General features: G+C 39.7%; 1 protein-coding gene across 1 annotated transcript; it reads right to left on the bottom strand.

The window, feature by feature from the left end:
- Positions 1-321: 321 nt before the first annotated feature.
- oafa (OAF homolog a (Drosophila)) lies at positions 322-17,644 on the bottom strand. The gene is made up of 4 exons (XM_068317812.1): positions 16,940-17,644; positions 4,300-4,434; positions 4,018-4,198; positions 322-2,069 (listed from the first exon to the last, which is right to left on the bottom strand). Exons 1-4 carry the CDS (start codon positions 17,168-17,170, stop codon positions 1,795-1,797), a joined length of 822 nt encoding a protein of 273 aa, XP_068173913.1. The 5' UTR covers positions 17,171-17,644; the 3' UTR covers positions 322-1,794.
- Between the last annotated feature and the right edge of the window lie 1,009 nt (positions 17,645-18,653).

Genomic DNA, 18,653 nt, shown 5'->3' with positions numbered 1-18,653 from the left:
CCTGACAGCCGTATATTATGGTCTATCTTGGTCACCAAGACGCTGACCATCATCATTATCAGACTTAGGCTCTTTACTCAACCATCAAGAGATGCATAATGTTTGTGTTTCTTAATCTGTTCACAAGATACCTTTAAAATAGTGTCAATTTTCAAAAGTGCAAAATGTATTGAGTCTCCTTACGATAATAGAGTGTCAGCAGAGCCACTGTTAAAGAAATCTATTTTTCCAATTGTTGAGGTCTTTGTGGCACTTACAGGTCATGCATACAAAAATGTTCCCAAGGTAAAACAAACAAACAAACAATAACACACTCATACATACAGTGCAAAGAAAGACTTTATTTCAACAATGTATGTAAAGTACAACTCGTAAATTGTACATTACTTAATTGCTTCATTTTTGTTTTTTTGTTCTTATGGCAACATCTTTATATATTCAGAAGTCTTTCATAGAAAAACAATGCTTATCAGCTTGAATCTACAATTACACAACTAGGATCAGTGGAAATGTTAAGGCACTTAATCGCCAGAAAAGGCTATGAAATAGAAACGTTTCAATAATTTGGTTCTGTAGTTAGCTGGACATACTAACACATAAAATAAAAGTCTGATATGACAACATAGACTGACATAGAGATGGAGGTAAGACAAGCCACAATTATACTCTGATCTGCTCCTGTAAAAAAAGTGGAATTTGGTCCCAAAAATTCAAGAGGCACATCTTGAACAATTCACAAATTATTGGATAGGGATAAAAAATGTATTAATTATCATCATTGAATTGCTGACAAGGATACATACAACCATAAACCAAATACAGATTTCTGCTATTGGGGATGGAAATGGAAGCATACCAAAGTAATGTTTAACCACGAGGGGGCAGTATAGACAACCTGAGAAATCGCTAACTTTGGTTGATTTGACACATTTAAACCGAATACTGTAATGTGAATATTGCTGGTGGATATGTTGTGAAACAACACTGTGTAATTATGACAAAGTAGTGGATGAACCGAAGAATAAGGTCGAAAATGAAAGAATTTAAAATAGATTCCAATGTGACCTGTGCTCTGGTATTGTGGCTTCAATAGTTTGATTCAGAAAGAAAAATACTTTTTTTTTAATAAAAAGATACAAAAATGTCACTTTGCAATCAAATAAATAAAGCCAGTATGTGAGTGGGGTTTTTTGACAGCCAACTTATTTTGTTCTAAACAGTTGAGCTACATATTTCACAGAGCTTAAAAAAGATGGATCCAGGAATGGTTATAACCCAGAATATAACAAGTTATTCGTAAGACTCCTGTGCTCAGACTTTGACTCCGCTGTTCCTCTGCTAGTGTTTTATTAACCAGAAATGCACCGTCCAAGTTTTGTGCATTGTGTAGCTTGTTTGAGAGGTTATTGTTGTTGGCATCCATTAGTTTCTCCAAAAAAACAAAAACAAAGAAGGCACAAATGGGACAGCTTCTTGGCAAAGTCACATAACATCTGACAATAATTTCATTTTCACAGAAATGTCTTGAAGTTTAGTGGGTCCTTTTTGAAATGATGTGCTGCATCTGTCTGTCCTGAAAAGTTTTGGTTTCCTTTAAAACCTGAGTACAGTACATTTCTGCTTCAGCTTTAACGTCTGGATCCCACCACAACCTACCTGAGACAGCTTCACTTGCATCACATAAACTGAGGTCCAGTGTTACTGTGTTAAGTTTGAATTGTGTTGGGTGGAGAAGAATTGGCTTGAAAAAAATGTTTTTTGTTTAGATATTTAAAAATCATCCAAAAGTAAACGCTAGGACTCTTCCTCCCATAGACATAGCTGTTTTTGAGAGACATAGTAGGTGAAATGGTAACCCTTGCTGCAGCTTTTTATTCCACACTTGTAGCTGGAAGTTTTGCCTGTGCTGTCCCGATTGCGGCAGTACTTCAGCAGACATGGGTACCACTCCAGGCGTAGGCTGTATGTGCAAAGACACGGCTGCCACATGTCTCTAGTCGAATGACAGGCTTGAAAGTTAGGAGCTTCCGATGTTTGGGGCAGCACCTCAAATACAGAGCCAGCCACTCCTACAATACAGACAGAAGATGGGAGGGATTACTGTGAATGTTTGTGACAATAAAAAACCAGATCAAGCTATCACAGAGCTGTGTGAATCATCCTCTTTGTAATTTCACTCAATTTAATGCTCTATTGAATTGGAGATTGTGAACAAAGTGGCCCAGAGGGGCAAGATGGTACCATCAAATGGCTGCTTTGTTATGCAAAAGAGATGTTACTGTGATTCTCTGTGTTGTTAATGATGGAGAGTGCTCCATGAACCATGACCATCAACATTGTATCCTCTTTAACAGTGCTGTCACTAGACAATAGTGCTGTCATACTGATTCTCCTCAGACTGGATAATTTACGGTAAGATTCTGGATCCCACCCCAAAAAACACTTTAGTACTAGGTTCTTAATGATGATAATGAGGCACTGAGGTATTCTCTAGGTATTGTTGTTGTTGAGTTTGTTTTGGAAGGTTGACATAGTTGTGATGGACCCAAAATCATCAAAATGTTTTCTCCATGCTAAGGATTATCACTCATCCTCACCAGCCTAGGAACAGCCAGAAAATCCTCACCTGATTACCAGAGGAGCCAAGTGAGCAGTGAGCAGGTCAGAGATACAATGAGGAGCCCAACCATTATTTTATACAGCACTAAGATAAGTTTGAAGATCATTATGTATTGTAGCAGGAGCCAGTGCTGGAGCAGTATGTTGCAAGAGCTGCAGCTGTCCGATTGGTTGTTTGGGTTATCACACAAATATAGTGTTAAAGTAGCATAATCTGCAGAAGATGAATGTATGAACCATAAAAGTTTTTCTGAAGTTATGGGTGTGGTTTTTTTTCTGAAGTGACAAAAGTCATCCTGGTGACAATGAAAATGCAATTATCAAAGCAGATCTGTATCCAAAATAATTAAAAGTTGTCTGAAATCTAGCCCTGTTTCACTAGCAGTTTGTGGTTGGAAAAAAATTATTTTGATTTTAAAGGAAGTACTAAATTCATACGGCCGAGTTGAAAGGGCTGCTTCAAGCATGCCACAGCAGTAGATGGCGACATACCCTTTCAAAATTAACATTACAGAATTATAGTGACAATGCATCAAATCTATATTATGATTGTTAATTAAGTCAAAAGTGTCTGAAGCACAAAATCAGCAAAACTTGTCTGCAACAAAATGTGTCTTCATTGGGTTTTTGGCTATTTTGCAAATATTTACCATTTTCAAAAAGCCCCCATTATTGTGTTTACTGTTGTAGGGTTAAGTCAAGGTAAGTTTTATATATTGTCAAATTACATAATTACTGTAATAGATATCTAAACTGACTATTTTACAGAGAATAAACTAACTGCCTTGAGCAGGCACTTGGACGCAGTTGTGCTTTTTAACAGGAAGAAAACTTGAGCAGGTCCAAGCCCAAATGTGGCAGCTCTCTGCTTTGACCAGAGTAGGTGCGACAGCATGAAACAAAATGGACCCTATGTTTCAGATGCCAGGTTTGTAAAATCTTGAATACAATGAACAAGTCTCTTGAGAACACTGGAATCAGAGGAAAGACAGATATATTTTAGTGTGTTGTCAGCATATGAATGGTTGGAAACATGTTTTTTCTTCTTTCATTATTACGTGTTCTTTCACCCAGAATCAATTGTGTTTGATGCAATAATCAGGAATTTGAAGACTCACAGCCAAGGGAAAAGACAGATAGCATGGTTACTGATAGGTTACAGCCAACAAAAAGCCAGAGATAATACTTGGAACAACATTGGTAAAAAATAGAAAGGTCATTAAGCATTAAAACCAGGGAAAAGGCACTGTTAGGGAGATGGCGTGGTGTAGAGATAGAGATAGAGTCCGAAGAGGGATGGGGGAGAGGAGAAAGATAGGTGAACACAGACATTCTACTGAAATCACAGAGAGGACTTGTTGTACCTTCAATGACAAATAAAGATACGGTTGCCCTGACCTTTATCCAGCCAGTGTTTGACATCGACCTCCCTCGTGTAGATAGCCTCCCGAGCCTCACTGCACATGTTGTGGATGTGGGAGCTGAGCTGTGAGGCTTGACTTAGATTGACCGCCACGCTCATCGTTAGCTGCTCCAGGCCCTTTCGCTCCTCCGCCAAACGAATGGCCTGAGGATTTTTCTGAGAAAACAACACACATGATCAACATGCATGTGTTATAAACATAACATTCATCATAAAAAAAGCACATAAATAGTGTCTGATATCTTCATTTGCCATACCTGTCTGAGACGGGCCATCGATTCACTAGGAATGATCTCATTGCGACTGAGGCGAGAGACAAAGCATACGGCCTGGTACTGGTTCTGTCCTCTTTCTAGCTCACCCAGGATCAGCGCTCGGAATATCTTCACATCCTGCAACACATAATGGATGAGCGATAGCTTGCTGAACAGATAAACAGAAAATTCCCAGAAGACGTTGGACATTTGGCATATGAGATGATCTTGTAATAAACTTGTAGGTTCATAAAGACTAAAATAAACATTCCTTCAGTTGCAGTCCTTAATACAGCACTCTTTCAGGCACTCAAAGTGATTCAATATCTGAAACTCAAAGTTGTTCAAACCACAAATACAGAGGTGTTTCTGTTCACTACACCCATAGTTCCTCATCTGACACTTTGTCGGTACATTTTACTGTCTGTTAGCTTGTGTAATGCTTTATCCATAATCTGGTTATTTGTAGTGCCAAATTAAGCATTTTGATATGTTTGGTCTGTTTCATGATAGACTTGTCAGAGTTTCTCACAAGCTGTAACAGAAGCATTTTTTTCCAGGGTGTTTTATGTGCAACAGTAGAAACAGGAAGATGATGATAGTGGAGTGATAGTGGTTCTCGAGAAAACTTGTTGCTGTTGGCAAGTGTGTGAGAGATCTGGTGCCAAACCCTGGGCCACAAAGAGATCTGTGAGACGGCGTGCAAAGCATGATGGGAAGCCCCAGCACAGGGAAGAGCAGAGCAGCAGACATGTCTTCCTATTCATCAGACAATCCTTCAACACTTGGATTCAAGACGGCCTCAAGTACCCCTCCTCTGCTTTTCACATACCCTTCTGAATCAAATAATCCGTAGAGGAGTAGCAGCGTTAAGGTATTCAATCCCTGAGCAGGAAAATCTCAGATACAACCAAGAGATAATTTCAGTTATCCTTAAACTGTCTGCCCCCACAATCTGTGTGCTTATCTGTATACTCTAGCATGAAAACAATACAACCCACCCTCAGAGTTTACTGTCTCTAGTTCTTTCTAGACTATAATGAATAATCACCCGGTCTTAATTACATACTACTTGACAATGAAAGATCTCTTGCAGGCATACAAATAGAGACATTACACAAAATAATCATGTGAGATTGTTTGACCTTTGCAAAGCTTAGGCTTGTCCCTCAAACGTCTGTGTGAGCTCTTCAGAGTCAGACAAAAACAAGACAGGAGGGATGCAAACATATCCCGCACCGGGACGTACAGAGGAGGCAATGCAATGTCGGTAAAGCAAAGACAGTTAGATTCCCCCCAAGTGCAGGGAGAAGCAGAGGCCATGACTTCAAGACCTCCCATATAGCAGACACATAGCGCAACGCTGGGACATGGTGTTTTTACGTGTGTGTGTGTGTGTGTGTGTGTGTGTGTGTGTGTGTGTGTGTGTGTGTGTGTGTGTGTGTGTGTGTGTGTGTGTGTGTGTGTGTGTGTGTAGGCAGGGAGGGAGAAAAAAGGGGGAAGGCATTCTTGTCAGCCACATAGATTTCCCCCAGGGCTCTATGGTTAATTACAGAGAAGCAGGGAAGCTGTACCAACTCTACTTTTTTGGAACATACTCAATGGTTAAGTGTAGACGCTGAGCTCTCCTCCTCCCATCATGTCATTATAAGTCAGATTAATGATTGTCTATTTGCACCGCATTTGGATTTAGGTAGAAAATGAGCAAGGGAAGAGCCACAGGCTTTAGCATGGCAACAACTTTTTATTATGGAGAATTATGTCACTTTGATAATATTGTGTCATCTGTATCCAAAAAGGACTCAATGTAACAGTTTGACATCTTTGTATTTATGTATTTATTGGCCTTACTTGTTTTAGCCTTTGATGAAAGAAAAAAAATCTAATCTCATGGATACGCAAAATATGAAGATGGGGAGATACAAAAATTTAAAAGTCCTTTAGGAAAACATCTGTAGCTGAAAACAGCATTAATATTCAGTGGAATATCTCGGCTACTGTATTATCTAGATCTATAGTAGGTTGTCAAAAACAAGAGTGCTCTCTACGTTAACTGCTACCAATATCAGTAAGATGGAGTTCATACAACACTAACAGGATGTATGTGGACTGTGCAGTAATTTCTGGGAGTTTCTCTCACGCTGATTCTCTGAACTTAAGAAGTACTGTTATGCGAATTTTGTTAACTTTTGAGAGCAAACCAATTTCTACTGTTTCCAGCTTGTATGATAAACTGAGATGACAGCTGCCAGCAGGAGCTTCATATTTGACATAAAAGTGATGTTGATCTTCTAATCTAGCTTGACTCTCCAAGTATTTAAATTTAACACTTAAAAAAATGTGTCTAGCCAACTATTAAGTGAAATTAAGTCTAATTACGGGCAATAACGAAACATTTTTGATCTCTTATAGGGGTTTGGGTGCTGTAGTGGTAACCGTTGAGTTGAGTGGCTTCAAAAAGCAAAAACAGAAATAACAATGACATCATCCCTAAATTTCTACCCAGACAGAAGCTGCTGGACTCAACTGTTTGTTTGGATAAGACTAGACTGACTTCTGCCCGCCTGCCTGAAATCGGCACAGGCACAGGCTGGTTTGTGTCAACGCTAAACATGTGATTAAAGAAAATGGAAGAAGAGCTAAATGTGTGTCAATTTAAGAAGATTTATACCCGTTTCTACGACAGGCAAAACCCCACTACCTAAATACAGTGAGCACTGAACTTAGCGATTAAAGCAAGCTACCTCTGTCTGAATCCGATGAGTCCAGGGAGCTTTGTGGTGGTGCTTTTGTAAGTCAGAGCACTATTGTGAATTGTTGATAGAGGGAGGTGCAGTGCAGTATAAAAGAAGATTAGACACATATGACAGAGGCAGGTGTGAACCTCCTTTGAGATAGCATTAGGTAGCTAACATGCTGCTCCTAGTATCATGTTACAGAAGCAGCTTTTTTTTCCTTTGATAGTAATATACGTAGATTATTGTGCAGCTGAAATTCCCGCATTACCAAACAGGAGACAATGATACTGCTGGTGATTCATCTGAATAGGAAAATATGAATCACATTTAGGACATCATGGTTAAGTGGCCCTGTCAGAGTTTAAAAACGAAAAATAAGGCCACGTGAATTTGCAACTGCTCTTTAAAGAAGTGAAGCATATATGAGGAAAAAGAGTCAACCCTAAATGTGCATTTGCACAAAACGACATAAAATTAAAGGTTTGCAGACCAGCATTTAGAGAAAATAGTCAGGTACTAACATTAAAATGTAGAACAGTGACATTTTCCAGTCTTGAAAAAGAGGAGTAATACCATAATCAAAAGGATAGTACAGCCTTGAGTTTTGTCCCACCAGAGCTGAGTTAATGTCAGCATGGCTATAAATAATCCACACAAGAGAACATTCTTCAGCGTTGCTTTCTTACAACTGGGACTTGGTGCATTTGCAGTTAAACTTCTATTGGCAAACAGCCAAACACAAGTCCGTATTCATGAAACATGACTAGTGGGCAATGCTAAAACCTGTTAAACAGCAGCAGGATGGGGGTTGGGGGTGGGGTTCACTTTGGGTTACCTTTGATGGGCCAGGTCATTTTAGAGGCCAACAAAGGGGTCCTTTCAAACAGTCAAAGGGTACCATTTACAGTGAACATTCTCTGACACTGTAGCTGTAACTTGGCTGCTTGAATATGTTCTCAGCCCAGTTTAAATGTGCTGAAATGACAACTGCAACATACGTACATCTCACTTTGTGTACCCAACTTCCTGTAGCAGTTCACATTTTCATGCACGGTTGGCCATTCAAACACATACAAATGCATGCACACAAACCCACACAAAAACAATGTACCAAGAGCCATTCCCTGTGCTGGAGCTTGTTTCTGTTTTTCAATCCCCTCTAAGACCCTATCTGTTGATAAGGTCGATGGCTGGCTGGGGATGATTTGGTCCTCCATCTGATGAGTCATTAGGGATTACTGCGGGTCTATGCAGGTCATGAATTGGTTTTTTCAACCAAGCTTTTAGCATGGGAACGAGAAATCTATGTGGATATATGAAAAGCAATCAAACCATTTGAAATGTTACTCTATTAATGTCCTTTTTGAACTAAAATTACAGACAAGTTTGCATAATAACACAGTCAATCAAATCACTCACACTCAATAGCTTGGGCTTCTATTTATTGAAACACAAGTCATAAATTGTATTTACTGTGAGGTTCCCCAAGTTTAGCCAAATGGCTCTGACACCCCCTTTAAAACAACATAGGGATTTACCAGGTTTGGCAACGGCTTGAATGTTTGCCTTGGTGCATGAGGGGAACCCTGTCAAAAGGCACAGGTGTAGGCAGGGATTAAAGCTCATGTCGGGAGAGAGAGGGAGATAGGGTGAGACAAACTCAGACAGACAAAAGAAGTGAGAGAAAAGCCGCTGCACTAAGAAATGCTTGAGTTGAAGCTAATTACATGGGCTCCAAAGACAGGAATGTGGAGTCACATTTGGGGCTGGTCACACCTGGCTGTCCAAAGAGCGAACCAATTAGCAAACAGAGGCAGTGAATGGACAATAAAAACACTAGAGGACATTGAAAGAAAGGTGGTACCCATAGCTGTTAACTTGACAGTGGAAGGTATCTCACTTCTAAGTGTTGTGTTAGACGTGAATTTGCCAGAAAGCAGACTCCAATGTAATATTTACAGTTTTCAGAACCTGTAGAAATATGTGCAAGCCTTCTCAGTCACACAGAATCTGGATGCAATTATCTACACACTAAACTGTTAAGACTTTACATTGAGGAAATGAGGAGAAGGCAAACAGGGAAGGAACCACAACAGATAGACGAAACCTAAACAGTAGATATGCCAACCAGCCCATTTAGTCTCTACACGGCGTCTTGGAGCTTTAGATTACCTTTGATTGTGACACACAAGTAGATATTTAATGGAACCAAAATTGAAAATAATAGTATAATCAAGATTAGTATGTTTAAGAAGGCTATTTGAATAATACTGTTTTTCAAAGCTTATAGTAGAACATTATACTCTAGCCACCTTGAATTTTAAAAATACCAGCAGTCCAGCATACGAATCTTTATTTATAAGGAATCAATATGTGAGACATGTTTTAAATTTAGTTAGATAAATAATTTGTAAATTTTTTTAAAAATGGTTTCTTCTTATACAAAAAAACAGTCAAACAGATGTGTGTAAAACAGTCTTTAAATGTCATTTTCATTCCTTTCTTTTTAGGATTTAACTTTTATAAACAAACAGTATTTAATGAGAAGTTTATATGAAAAGGAAGGGCTGATATAATGCCTTCCTGAGTGAAATCTTGAGGACTCAAACACTACCAATGGTTGGACTAGAACAACGGTTGTATGTCAAACACAGAATGAATTTGTAGAGATGAGCCAGCCAAAAGGATACAGCCATGATGCCAAACAATACCTCAGGATACTGAGGAGAGGAGGCACTTTGGTTACAAAAAAACATTTATAAGCTACAATCTTCCAATTCCAACGGTCAAATGATAGTGGTCCCTGTTTTGCATGACTGCGAGAATAGCAAACGTTTTTATCAGCACCATTACAAACACACATCTGGCCTGTTGGTGGGAGGAGGATAAAGGATAAAGACATCAAGAGGGGCCACAAGAGGCCAAAGAGGCCAATGTGGGGCCTTAAAGGGCCACGGAAGCCACAGAAAGTTTTTTTGTCCCTGAGGATTAAAAGTCAGTAAGCAACAAAAGCTGTCTCAAAAGCATGTATGGGTTCCTCTTTATAAAGAACCATGATCTGCATGCATTAAAATTAAAGATTCAGGGAGCTCAAACTCACAGGACGTTAATATGATCTAATACGAAAAACCATAACGAGAAAGCAATTTCAGATACAGATCACTTTCTGGAGAGGCAAGGTCTGAGTTGTTCATCTTGTTTTACTGCACAGTGAGTTCTCTCCCACACAGAAACGAGCCATAGCACGAAAACGGAAACAAGTAGGAGTACAGGTCGTCTGGTAATGTTCCACTCCAACAGAAGCTTGATTATCTAAGGACGTCTTGGACTTTAAGAAGAAAAGCATATTCATTAATTTAACAGACTGTTGGCAGTGAGTCAGTGGTGACTCACAGTGACCTCTTTGGGGGGTGAGGGGGGGGGGGATCACAGCCCCTATAAAGTATCCTCACCAAAGTCTGAAACAACAGCATTTTTTCCTGGAATGGGTGACATTCACCTGTAAACTAGCCTTCGCAAGTTTGTACAAATGACACAGAGAGTTGGTCTTTCAGAGTGAAAGGCCAGGTGTGTCAGCCAAAAGAAATAAAAAGGATGGTGTAAATATGAGGGTTGCTCTGCACTGAGTTACAACTGATAAACAGGACAAAACAAGCAGCGGTTACTAGACAAACACTGGCCTTTCCCATAAATGGCAAATGGAGAACAAGTCACAGCCAAAAAAGTCCACTACAGGAGACAGTTTGTCTAATACCTGATTAGAATTAGTCAAATCCATCTGAAAGTTAATGGAAACACAGTACATGGAGGTGTAACTAGGAAGTAGCTTCTGCCAAAAATGGATCAAACATTGGGGACGCCAACGAACCTGCTTCCCAAAACATTGCCCTCATTGTGCATGAGGTAATGTGAAGAATACTCATTCATTCTTGAAGCTTTCCGTTGGGTGTATCCATTAAAGGCTGCGTGCTTTGAAGACAATCAGAATATACACTAGAGAGAAGGTGACCCAAGGATTAAACACACTAATAATGACATAACTCCTCCTCACCAGGGTGCCATTGTCTAGAAAACACAGACCCATCTAACATGACAGTGTGAGCCAGGGAGTGTCAAGTGTCGGACAATATTTGTTGCTACTTTAAGTCAATCAGCTGAAAACACTGCAGTGTGCCTGCGCCTGAGCAGTAGAAGAAGCTTTATTTGTTATTATAGCTGGCAGTGTAGCCGCATGTATTCATGTATGAGGCCGGGCACAAGAGGACACGCTCTGCATTTCAGAAAAAAATGCTTGTTCAGCAATAAAACTCATTGGGAAAACATTATCTAGCATGGGAACCTTACACCATTATAAAGGACAATGGTCAATGCCAACACTGCTTCATCATCTCAATATAAAACCAGTACAATATCAGTGTGTATCCATTTGAAAATTCACTAACCAGCAGTTTCTAAGCAAGTTTAAAATGATGCAAGAACTTCTCCACAAATGGGTATTGCCTACAAAAAGCTGGGGTGACACAGAGTCAAGAACTTTAAGTCTTTTCTTCACGGCAAAAAAATGAAATAACTTCTGAAAACCTTACTTCACGCGACACTACTCTTCATTTTGGAAAAACTATTTTTTAAAAGGAGTTACACACCAAACTTTTTAACACCTGTAGGCTATTTTAGCATGCCAGTTTTATACACACCTACTGGTAAAAAAAAAAAAAGAAGTGCTTCTTCTGTTGTTATCAGCAGTTGTAAACAGCCTATAAATGTATCACTGCCACCTTGAAATGGTTGTTCTGTTACTCAGGTGCAGTTCAAAGCAAGGGAAAAACATTTTCTAAAGAAAAAATTATAGTCATATACAGCTACTCCAACTACCACACACCTAATGACTAAAAGCTGGAAATGATCTGAAAATGATCTGAAAATAAAAACATTTGATATATTATTGATCGATGAGTGTTGTCTCCTAAACTGCTGTAAGATTGGTTTTTCGCCATTGAGGGATCAAGTAAGTTTATCTTAAATTAAGCCAAATTATTTAATGCTGACATGTTCCACTATTTTTTTTCCACAATTTCAAAAAATGTATCACATTTTCTTTCACAAAAAGAAAGCTTCCCAACAGTCTCTTTGAATTATTTTTTATTAATGTTGCCGTAGTGTTTGCTTCCAAGAAATGAAAACAGATTTAAAAACGTCCTCTGACATGCTTCATGAAAGTCATGTTGAAGAGAACTGCAGATGTAGAAGTGTGTGTGTGCCACTTCATCACAGAAATGAAACTCAGCTGAAAGGCCTATGAAGTCACTCACATTCATGTAGTGATCAATCCCAGTATTTGGACATGGAAACAGACAAACTGATTAGCTTTCCCCGACAGCATTTCCACATCTGGAAGACCCAAAACTGCCTCTCAAATATGTGAGACATCGCCCTTGGATTAATTTCCAAGACAGGGTTTATGCTCAGCTGAAGGTTTTGGACTTGGACCATAACTTAGTGCAATGGTTGCAAAAAGAAAAGTACTCAGTTCTGGATCTGCCTCTAGCGCAACTTAAAAAAGCAATTGTGCTTTCAAGGTCCCAACAGCCCATCAAACCTGTTTTTTGTTGAAAAATTGTAGCTGGACATTTAGAATACTATGGAAATATTCCAGCAGAAAGGTGGCTCCAATTCCACATCATCTGGAGCAGATTCAGCTGTAAATACTTCACAGTGGTGCCAGATAGGAGTGAAAAGCAAGATCACTGATATAAAGTCCCTCTACTTAACATGTTAAGTTTTGAACATGTTAAGGAACTTTTAAATCTGATTCTATGATACATACAAAGTTGCCTCACCTGTGGTTCATCAGAAAATTACATCACACCTCTTCAGACAATCTTATCTACATGTTGAGATTTACTCAACATTACACAGAAGTTTAACAAACAAGCTCAAACACATCATTATTTCCATGTGTCTACATGGCTTCAGAGTAAACCCAAACCCTCTTGAAATCACCCTTCAGCTGATTCCCACAGTGATGCAGTGCTCTGAAAATGTTGATGTTTCCCTCTGACATTCAGCAGACCAGTCTGCTGGTGTCTTCTGGCAACAACATGTACCATCTCACCTTTGACACTATTCATGTAGCAGGAAAGTGCTTTCTGAAAGAAACTCAGATATTCTTCTGTGTGACATTATCATATATGAAGCTTTAGTTGACAATATGTGATTTATACCCCCCTTTCTTTTATTGCACTATTATAGCTCAAGTCTAGTAACAAATTATAATAGCAAATGGCCTGGATGGATGTGAGCCAGGGGTTGTCTGCCCCCAGTTCAGTCGGGTGTGGTCATACATTCACACATTTCTTTGATATGAGGTATAAATGGTTTCGTCTGCATCCTATTTTGTTGGAAAATTCCAAAACCACCCCCTCCAGTTATTGGGTTATACTTTTTTCATTTGAGACCAGTGGTGTTGTGGTGTTTGACTTTGCCACTAAATGATCATTAATGTTCGCGCCATTAGACGCTAAAAAAAGGGAAGCATTTTAAGCAAGAAAACCAGTGAAGCGTCAAAAGTTTCAAAAACAAATTAATAGACGGAACAGGTTGTGATAATTTACTAGCAAATAGAAAGAGGCAAAAGCAGATGCTATGATGCACTCAGGGGTTGTTGGTGAGGCCATTACATACATCATTTTTATTGTTTCATTTCAATATTTTCTTTCTCATAAGGTCTATGTACATTTTTTCATTCTTTACATTTGCAGCTGTACTGCCTTCAACCTCTTAATGTGGTACTGGTCCATTTCACTCATCTCATTCATACCCTTAAGCTCTCTAAAATGTAACAAAATATGCAGTATATGAAAAGACAGTCGAAATTTCTCACATCTTCTTCCAAATCTGTCATGTATGCAGTGCACCAATCTGCATAAAAGGCTCATTTAACTTTTCACTCATATCAGAATAAACACAACCAGATGATGATATTCAGACTGGATTCAAACCCTTTAAATGTGAAAATACTGGTAGAAACAAGATAGATGGAATAATGCTTAAGCTCATGAAAAATAATTATGGTGTAATCACATTATCACAATTAGTAGATTATGCTACGATTGTGAATACCCATGATCAATTATAGCAAATATGAATCAAATATGTATTTGGGCAAAACACAAAAAGGCTTGATTGAGTAATTTCATTCCCACAATAAGCAGTAACAGGATAAAATTCTTTCAAAGACTATTTTAACCCTCACCGTACACACCCACCTTTGGCTGTCTGTTTCATTCTAACATTAGAAATCTCCAGTCTAACATCACTGTTAAAACACTCTTCTTCCCACATGCAGTCATCTGGACTGTATTTCATGGCAGCTTGAAGTGACAGCTCTTCCAACTTTCCACAAATCATCGAGATACTGCACAAGGCTGTCTGAAAACCACATATGCAGGAGAAATGATGAAAAAAAAAAAAAAAAAAAAAAACCAGACCGAAAGAGGTGAGCAAGAGAGAGAGAGGGGGCACAGAGGGAGGAGGCAAGGAGGCCAACCTACAAACCAGCAGCAGATAAATCAGGCAACGGAAAAGTTAAGTGATCTGAGAGGTTCTATTGGCTTTATTGAAATAAACAAAACCATATGTGCTTGTGTGTGTGTGTGTGTGTGTGTGTGTGTGTATGTGTGTGTGCGCTTGTGTGTGTGTGTGTGTGTGTGTGTGTGTGTGTGTGTGTGTGTGTGTGTGTGTGTGTGTGTGCGTGCGCGTGTATACATATGAGTATGCATGCAGGCCGAGACCCAGCAGCATGGTGCACAGGCACAACCAGACAAAAGCCCTGCTCCAATAGATGAGTGTGTCTCTTTACATTGGTTTGTCACCAATGATTGGGAGTGACGGCCCGGGCTTTCAACTTTAAATTAGCTGTTTTGGTTACTGAACCAGACGTACAGATCAAAAAGGTCAGACATGCCCACTTAATCCTGGCAAATCTCTCCCTTCACATCTCGCCAGCCTGTCAGCTTCTGTGTGACAGCTACCATCACAGACGCATGCCTTTGCTCTGTTCGCCTCTGTGAGTCTGATGAGGTATCGCCCCCACCCCCAAACTAGTACACAAACACATGCAGAACGGTTGTGTTTTTAATTCCAGTACACACATTTATGTGTGCAAGTTTCTATCATCATAATTGCAAACACAATTGTCTATCTGAAAACTTCAGCTGTAGCGCTGGTCAGAATGGAAGAAGACATTTGATCTACTTGTCCACCTTTAGAAGAATGCTAAATATTGTGGTTCATGATCAGTGAACTGATGAGCAGCAGGGGTTTGAGGGCTATAGGGGTCGGAGGTCATCCACTAAAGATGACCTCTCTGAAACGCATACTGAGTTGAATGAAGCTGGAAAGAATGAAACTACAGTCAGACCTGATCTGCCAGACACCTCTATAAGCCCACCCCCTACTTACAATGACAACTTTTTTCAAAATTCTGTTTCATTTCCCATTTAAGTGTGCATAAGGTTTCCATTGTGAGATGATCCATCCAACACAACTGCAACTGACATGGTTGGAGACCACAGGAAGCCAATCATGACCACAAGCAGGCAGCCTCAGTGTTGAATAGTAAAGAGTGCGAAGCAAAATGTATCACGTTGGACGATGTTCAGTGATTTAGAGTCTCAAGAAGAGGAGAGAACACTTGGATGATAACAAGCTCCAAACAGTTGGAAGAGAAACACTGAACTGACAGGAAACCAGGAACTCAGCCGACTGCTGGGAGTTTTTCTATGACACAACATCCCACCAGACTCTATTGGTGGGCTTGGCTGATGATTCCCAAAGCAGACTGAGAACTTATCTTAGGTTCAGTTAGTTAAACACAGTTGTGTTCAGTTTTGAGGTGTAATGTTCTGAACAAATACATTTTCTTTAATCATGTTCATTCCTTGCTCCTGTGTTACATACATATATGCACAGAGTATAACCATTTAAGTGCACTTCTTTTAACTATCTGTTCTCTGACTTGTCGTGAATTGGTATTTCTTTGTAACAACACCATTTGTCCAAAGAGACCACTTTTCTTCAGGACTTTGAGTGGTCTTAGACAGGTTTGACTGAACTTCTACTTGACTTTCTGTAGTTACAGTGTTTACTACAAGGTTTTTAGCTTAAGATGTTTTCCTTCAGCTTCTGGCCCTGCATGTTTGTACAGGTGCAGACATTAACCTTGGCCTAGGAGGCCAACAAAGGCTACTTGATCAATCTTTGGGATGCAGATATGTGACTAATGTCAAAACTTTAAAAGAAAAAAATGAGGTAAAAATGTAAGAAGTATCAAGTTAAAGGTAAATGAGCAGACATTTACTCACATCAATCACAACTTCACTGTAGCTATCAACCTTTACCTTCAGGACATGACTTGGAGTTGTCAGGGATTGTGAAATAGGTATACCATTGTTCATACCTTTATGAAATACTTTAACAAAAACGATTGGATGATCAAAGTTTGGGTTTTTTTTGGAAAGACGTTTGGAGCTGAAATCACTGGGATCTGAGCCAACAAAAAGCATGGAAATGTTGATTCTTTGGATTTTAAGGGTGACCAAGAACACTTTATCTGTTATTTAGGATATGTCAATATACAATGTTAGTACATGATGTTGGTATATGATCTTAGTCTATAATGTTAGCACTGCATATGAGCATGAAACCAAATTTATTGTTAGACTACTGGAGATCTCTCCGGGGGTCTCAGCTTTCATTTAGGGGATCAAGAAGTGGGCTCAGCTGTTACAACTTTTGGTTAAAGTTTGAGTTGCAGTTTGAAAGTAAACATTAGAATTTCTAACAGCATATTATTATCAGTATGTTAGTTCGACAGTGTTTACGTGGTAAACAAGACCACTTCTAACCTGTTTGAAGTCTGCCACAAAAGTGATGAGCGTCCCATCTCCCTGCTTGAATTCCAGCGATATCGTGTTCCTCTCGCTGTCCGCCTCCAACACTTCATCGGTCACCAGTCCATCGGAGAGCCGGACCCGGACACGGAGCTCCGAACCGAGTCCCACAGCGACGACCAGCACCAAGGCGCAGAGACGGGTCAGTACGCCAACCGAAGTCGCGGAGATGCAAGTTGCAAACATCCCCGAAGACTCAAAACCGAACCCGGTAGAGGAAAAATCTTTGGCGAAATCCAAAGATCAGCGCTCATATCCCCGAACTAGCCTACTTTCTTAGATTTTTTCGGAGAGTCATTCATGTTCGGATCGGGGTTACAGTTTACATGTAGCGGACTCGATCGATCCCTGAGTGCCAAAACTTTGCAGCCGAAATTAAAGCACAATTTATGCTGTTGTTTTCACTTTTAGAACCCCGAGATCACCTCCATTGAAAAGTTTATCGCTTCGGCGCCGTGGATAAGATCACGCGCATTCGCTTCACACCCCTCGCACAGCGGGCACTGGTCCGGCGATCGCACGCTGCTTCTCGCTCTGCTTTGTGTTGATATTCTTGTCCTCTTTTCCCCCCGTTTCCTCTGCGATTCCTGCTGTCCCGTCACTTCCTACCCTTCGGTATCGCACTGCTCGACTGGCCTCCAAACTTTGTAGAGTGAGTTAGTGAGTTAGTGAGTGAGTGAGTGAGCTCAGGGATCGTAGTAAACTCTTAAAGCCACACCGATGGAGCGCTCTGCCCATCCCCCTTAGGCCTCATGTGATCCTCCTGCTCCGCAGCGGGCAGGCTGAAAGAGTAATACCCCCAACAATTACACTATAACAAAGGTGTTGTTAGGATTTGTAAATCATAGCTTTGTGGATCACGCCATGCAGGCATAAATAATAGACTTCAGAGGTAAACTACAGCCTGTGAAACCTTCACAATGACTATGAAAATAACAAAAAAAAACAGTTGACTTGTTAAAGATTATTTTAATCTTGAAAAAAAAAAAAAGAGTGATGACTACAATCAATATGTCAAACATTTTTGGTCTATACGTCATCTTCAGGAAATTCTTTTAATAATTGACATCCTAATATGAAATTATTGTGTTGTTTGAATTGTTCCGTTGATGACGTGCACTGGGTTCTAAGTATATATCAATTGTATCAATTATTTCAAAAGATATTTGAAATTACAATTGGTACAGTGAAATCTTGTAGAGCTGTCTCCAAATTGCAGCCTAATAAGGAAAAAGATTCATTGTATCATTAGTCCATCCATCCATCCATTCATCCATCCATCCATCCATCCATCCAACCATCCATCCATCCATCCATCCATCCATCCATCCATCCATCCATCCATCCATCCATTTTCCTCTCTTATCAACGTTGAGGGACACTGGTCTGCTGGAGTCTATCCAAGATTGCTACAGGAGAGAGGCAGGGTACACCCAGGACATGTCGCCAGCTCACCAAGGGGTGTGTTGTACATTTGGATGGAAAATAATCCTCTCTCATTATGTCTTTTATTTATATATTGACAAATATACAGTTAGTAGGTGTTTGGAAAAAAAATAAACAAAAAAAGAATACGTATAAGTATAGCGTATGTAAACATATATATACTAACACAAAGTATATTGTTTTGAGTACTACAGGCTCAAAAGTATTCGACCCTTTAATGATG

Source organism: Antennarius striatus, chromosome 6 (genome assembly GCF_040054535.1).
Source record: "Antennarius striatus isolate MH-2024 chromosome 6, ASM4005453v1, whole genome shotgun sequence".
NCBI lineage: Eukaryota > Metazoa > Chordata > Actinopteri > Lophiiformes > Antennariidae > Antennarius > Antennarius striatus.
The sequence above is the reverse complement of the archived record's forward strand: the minus strand, read 5'-3'. Positions and strand labels throughout refer to the sequence as shown.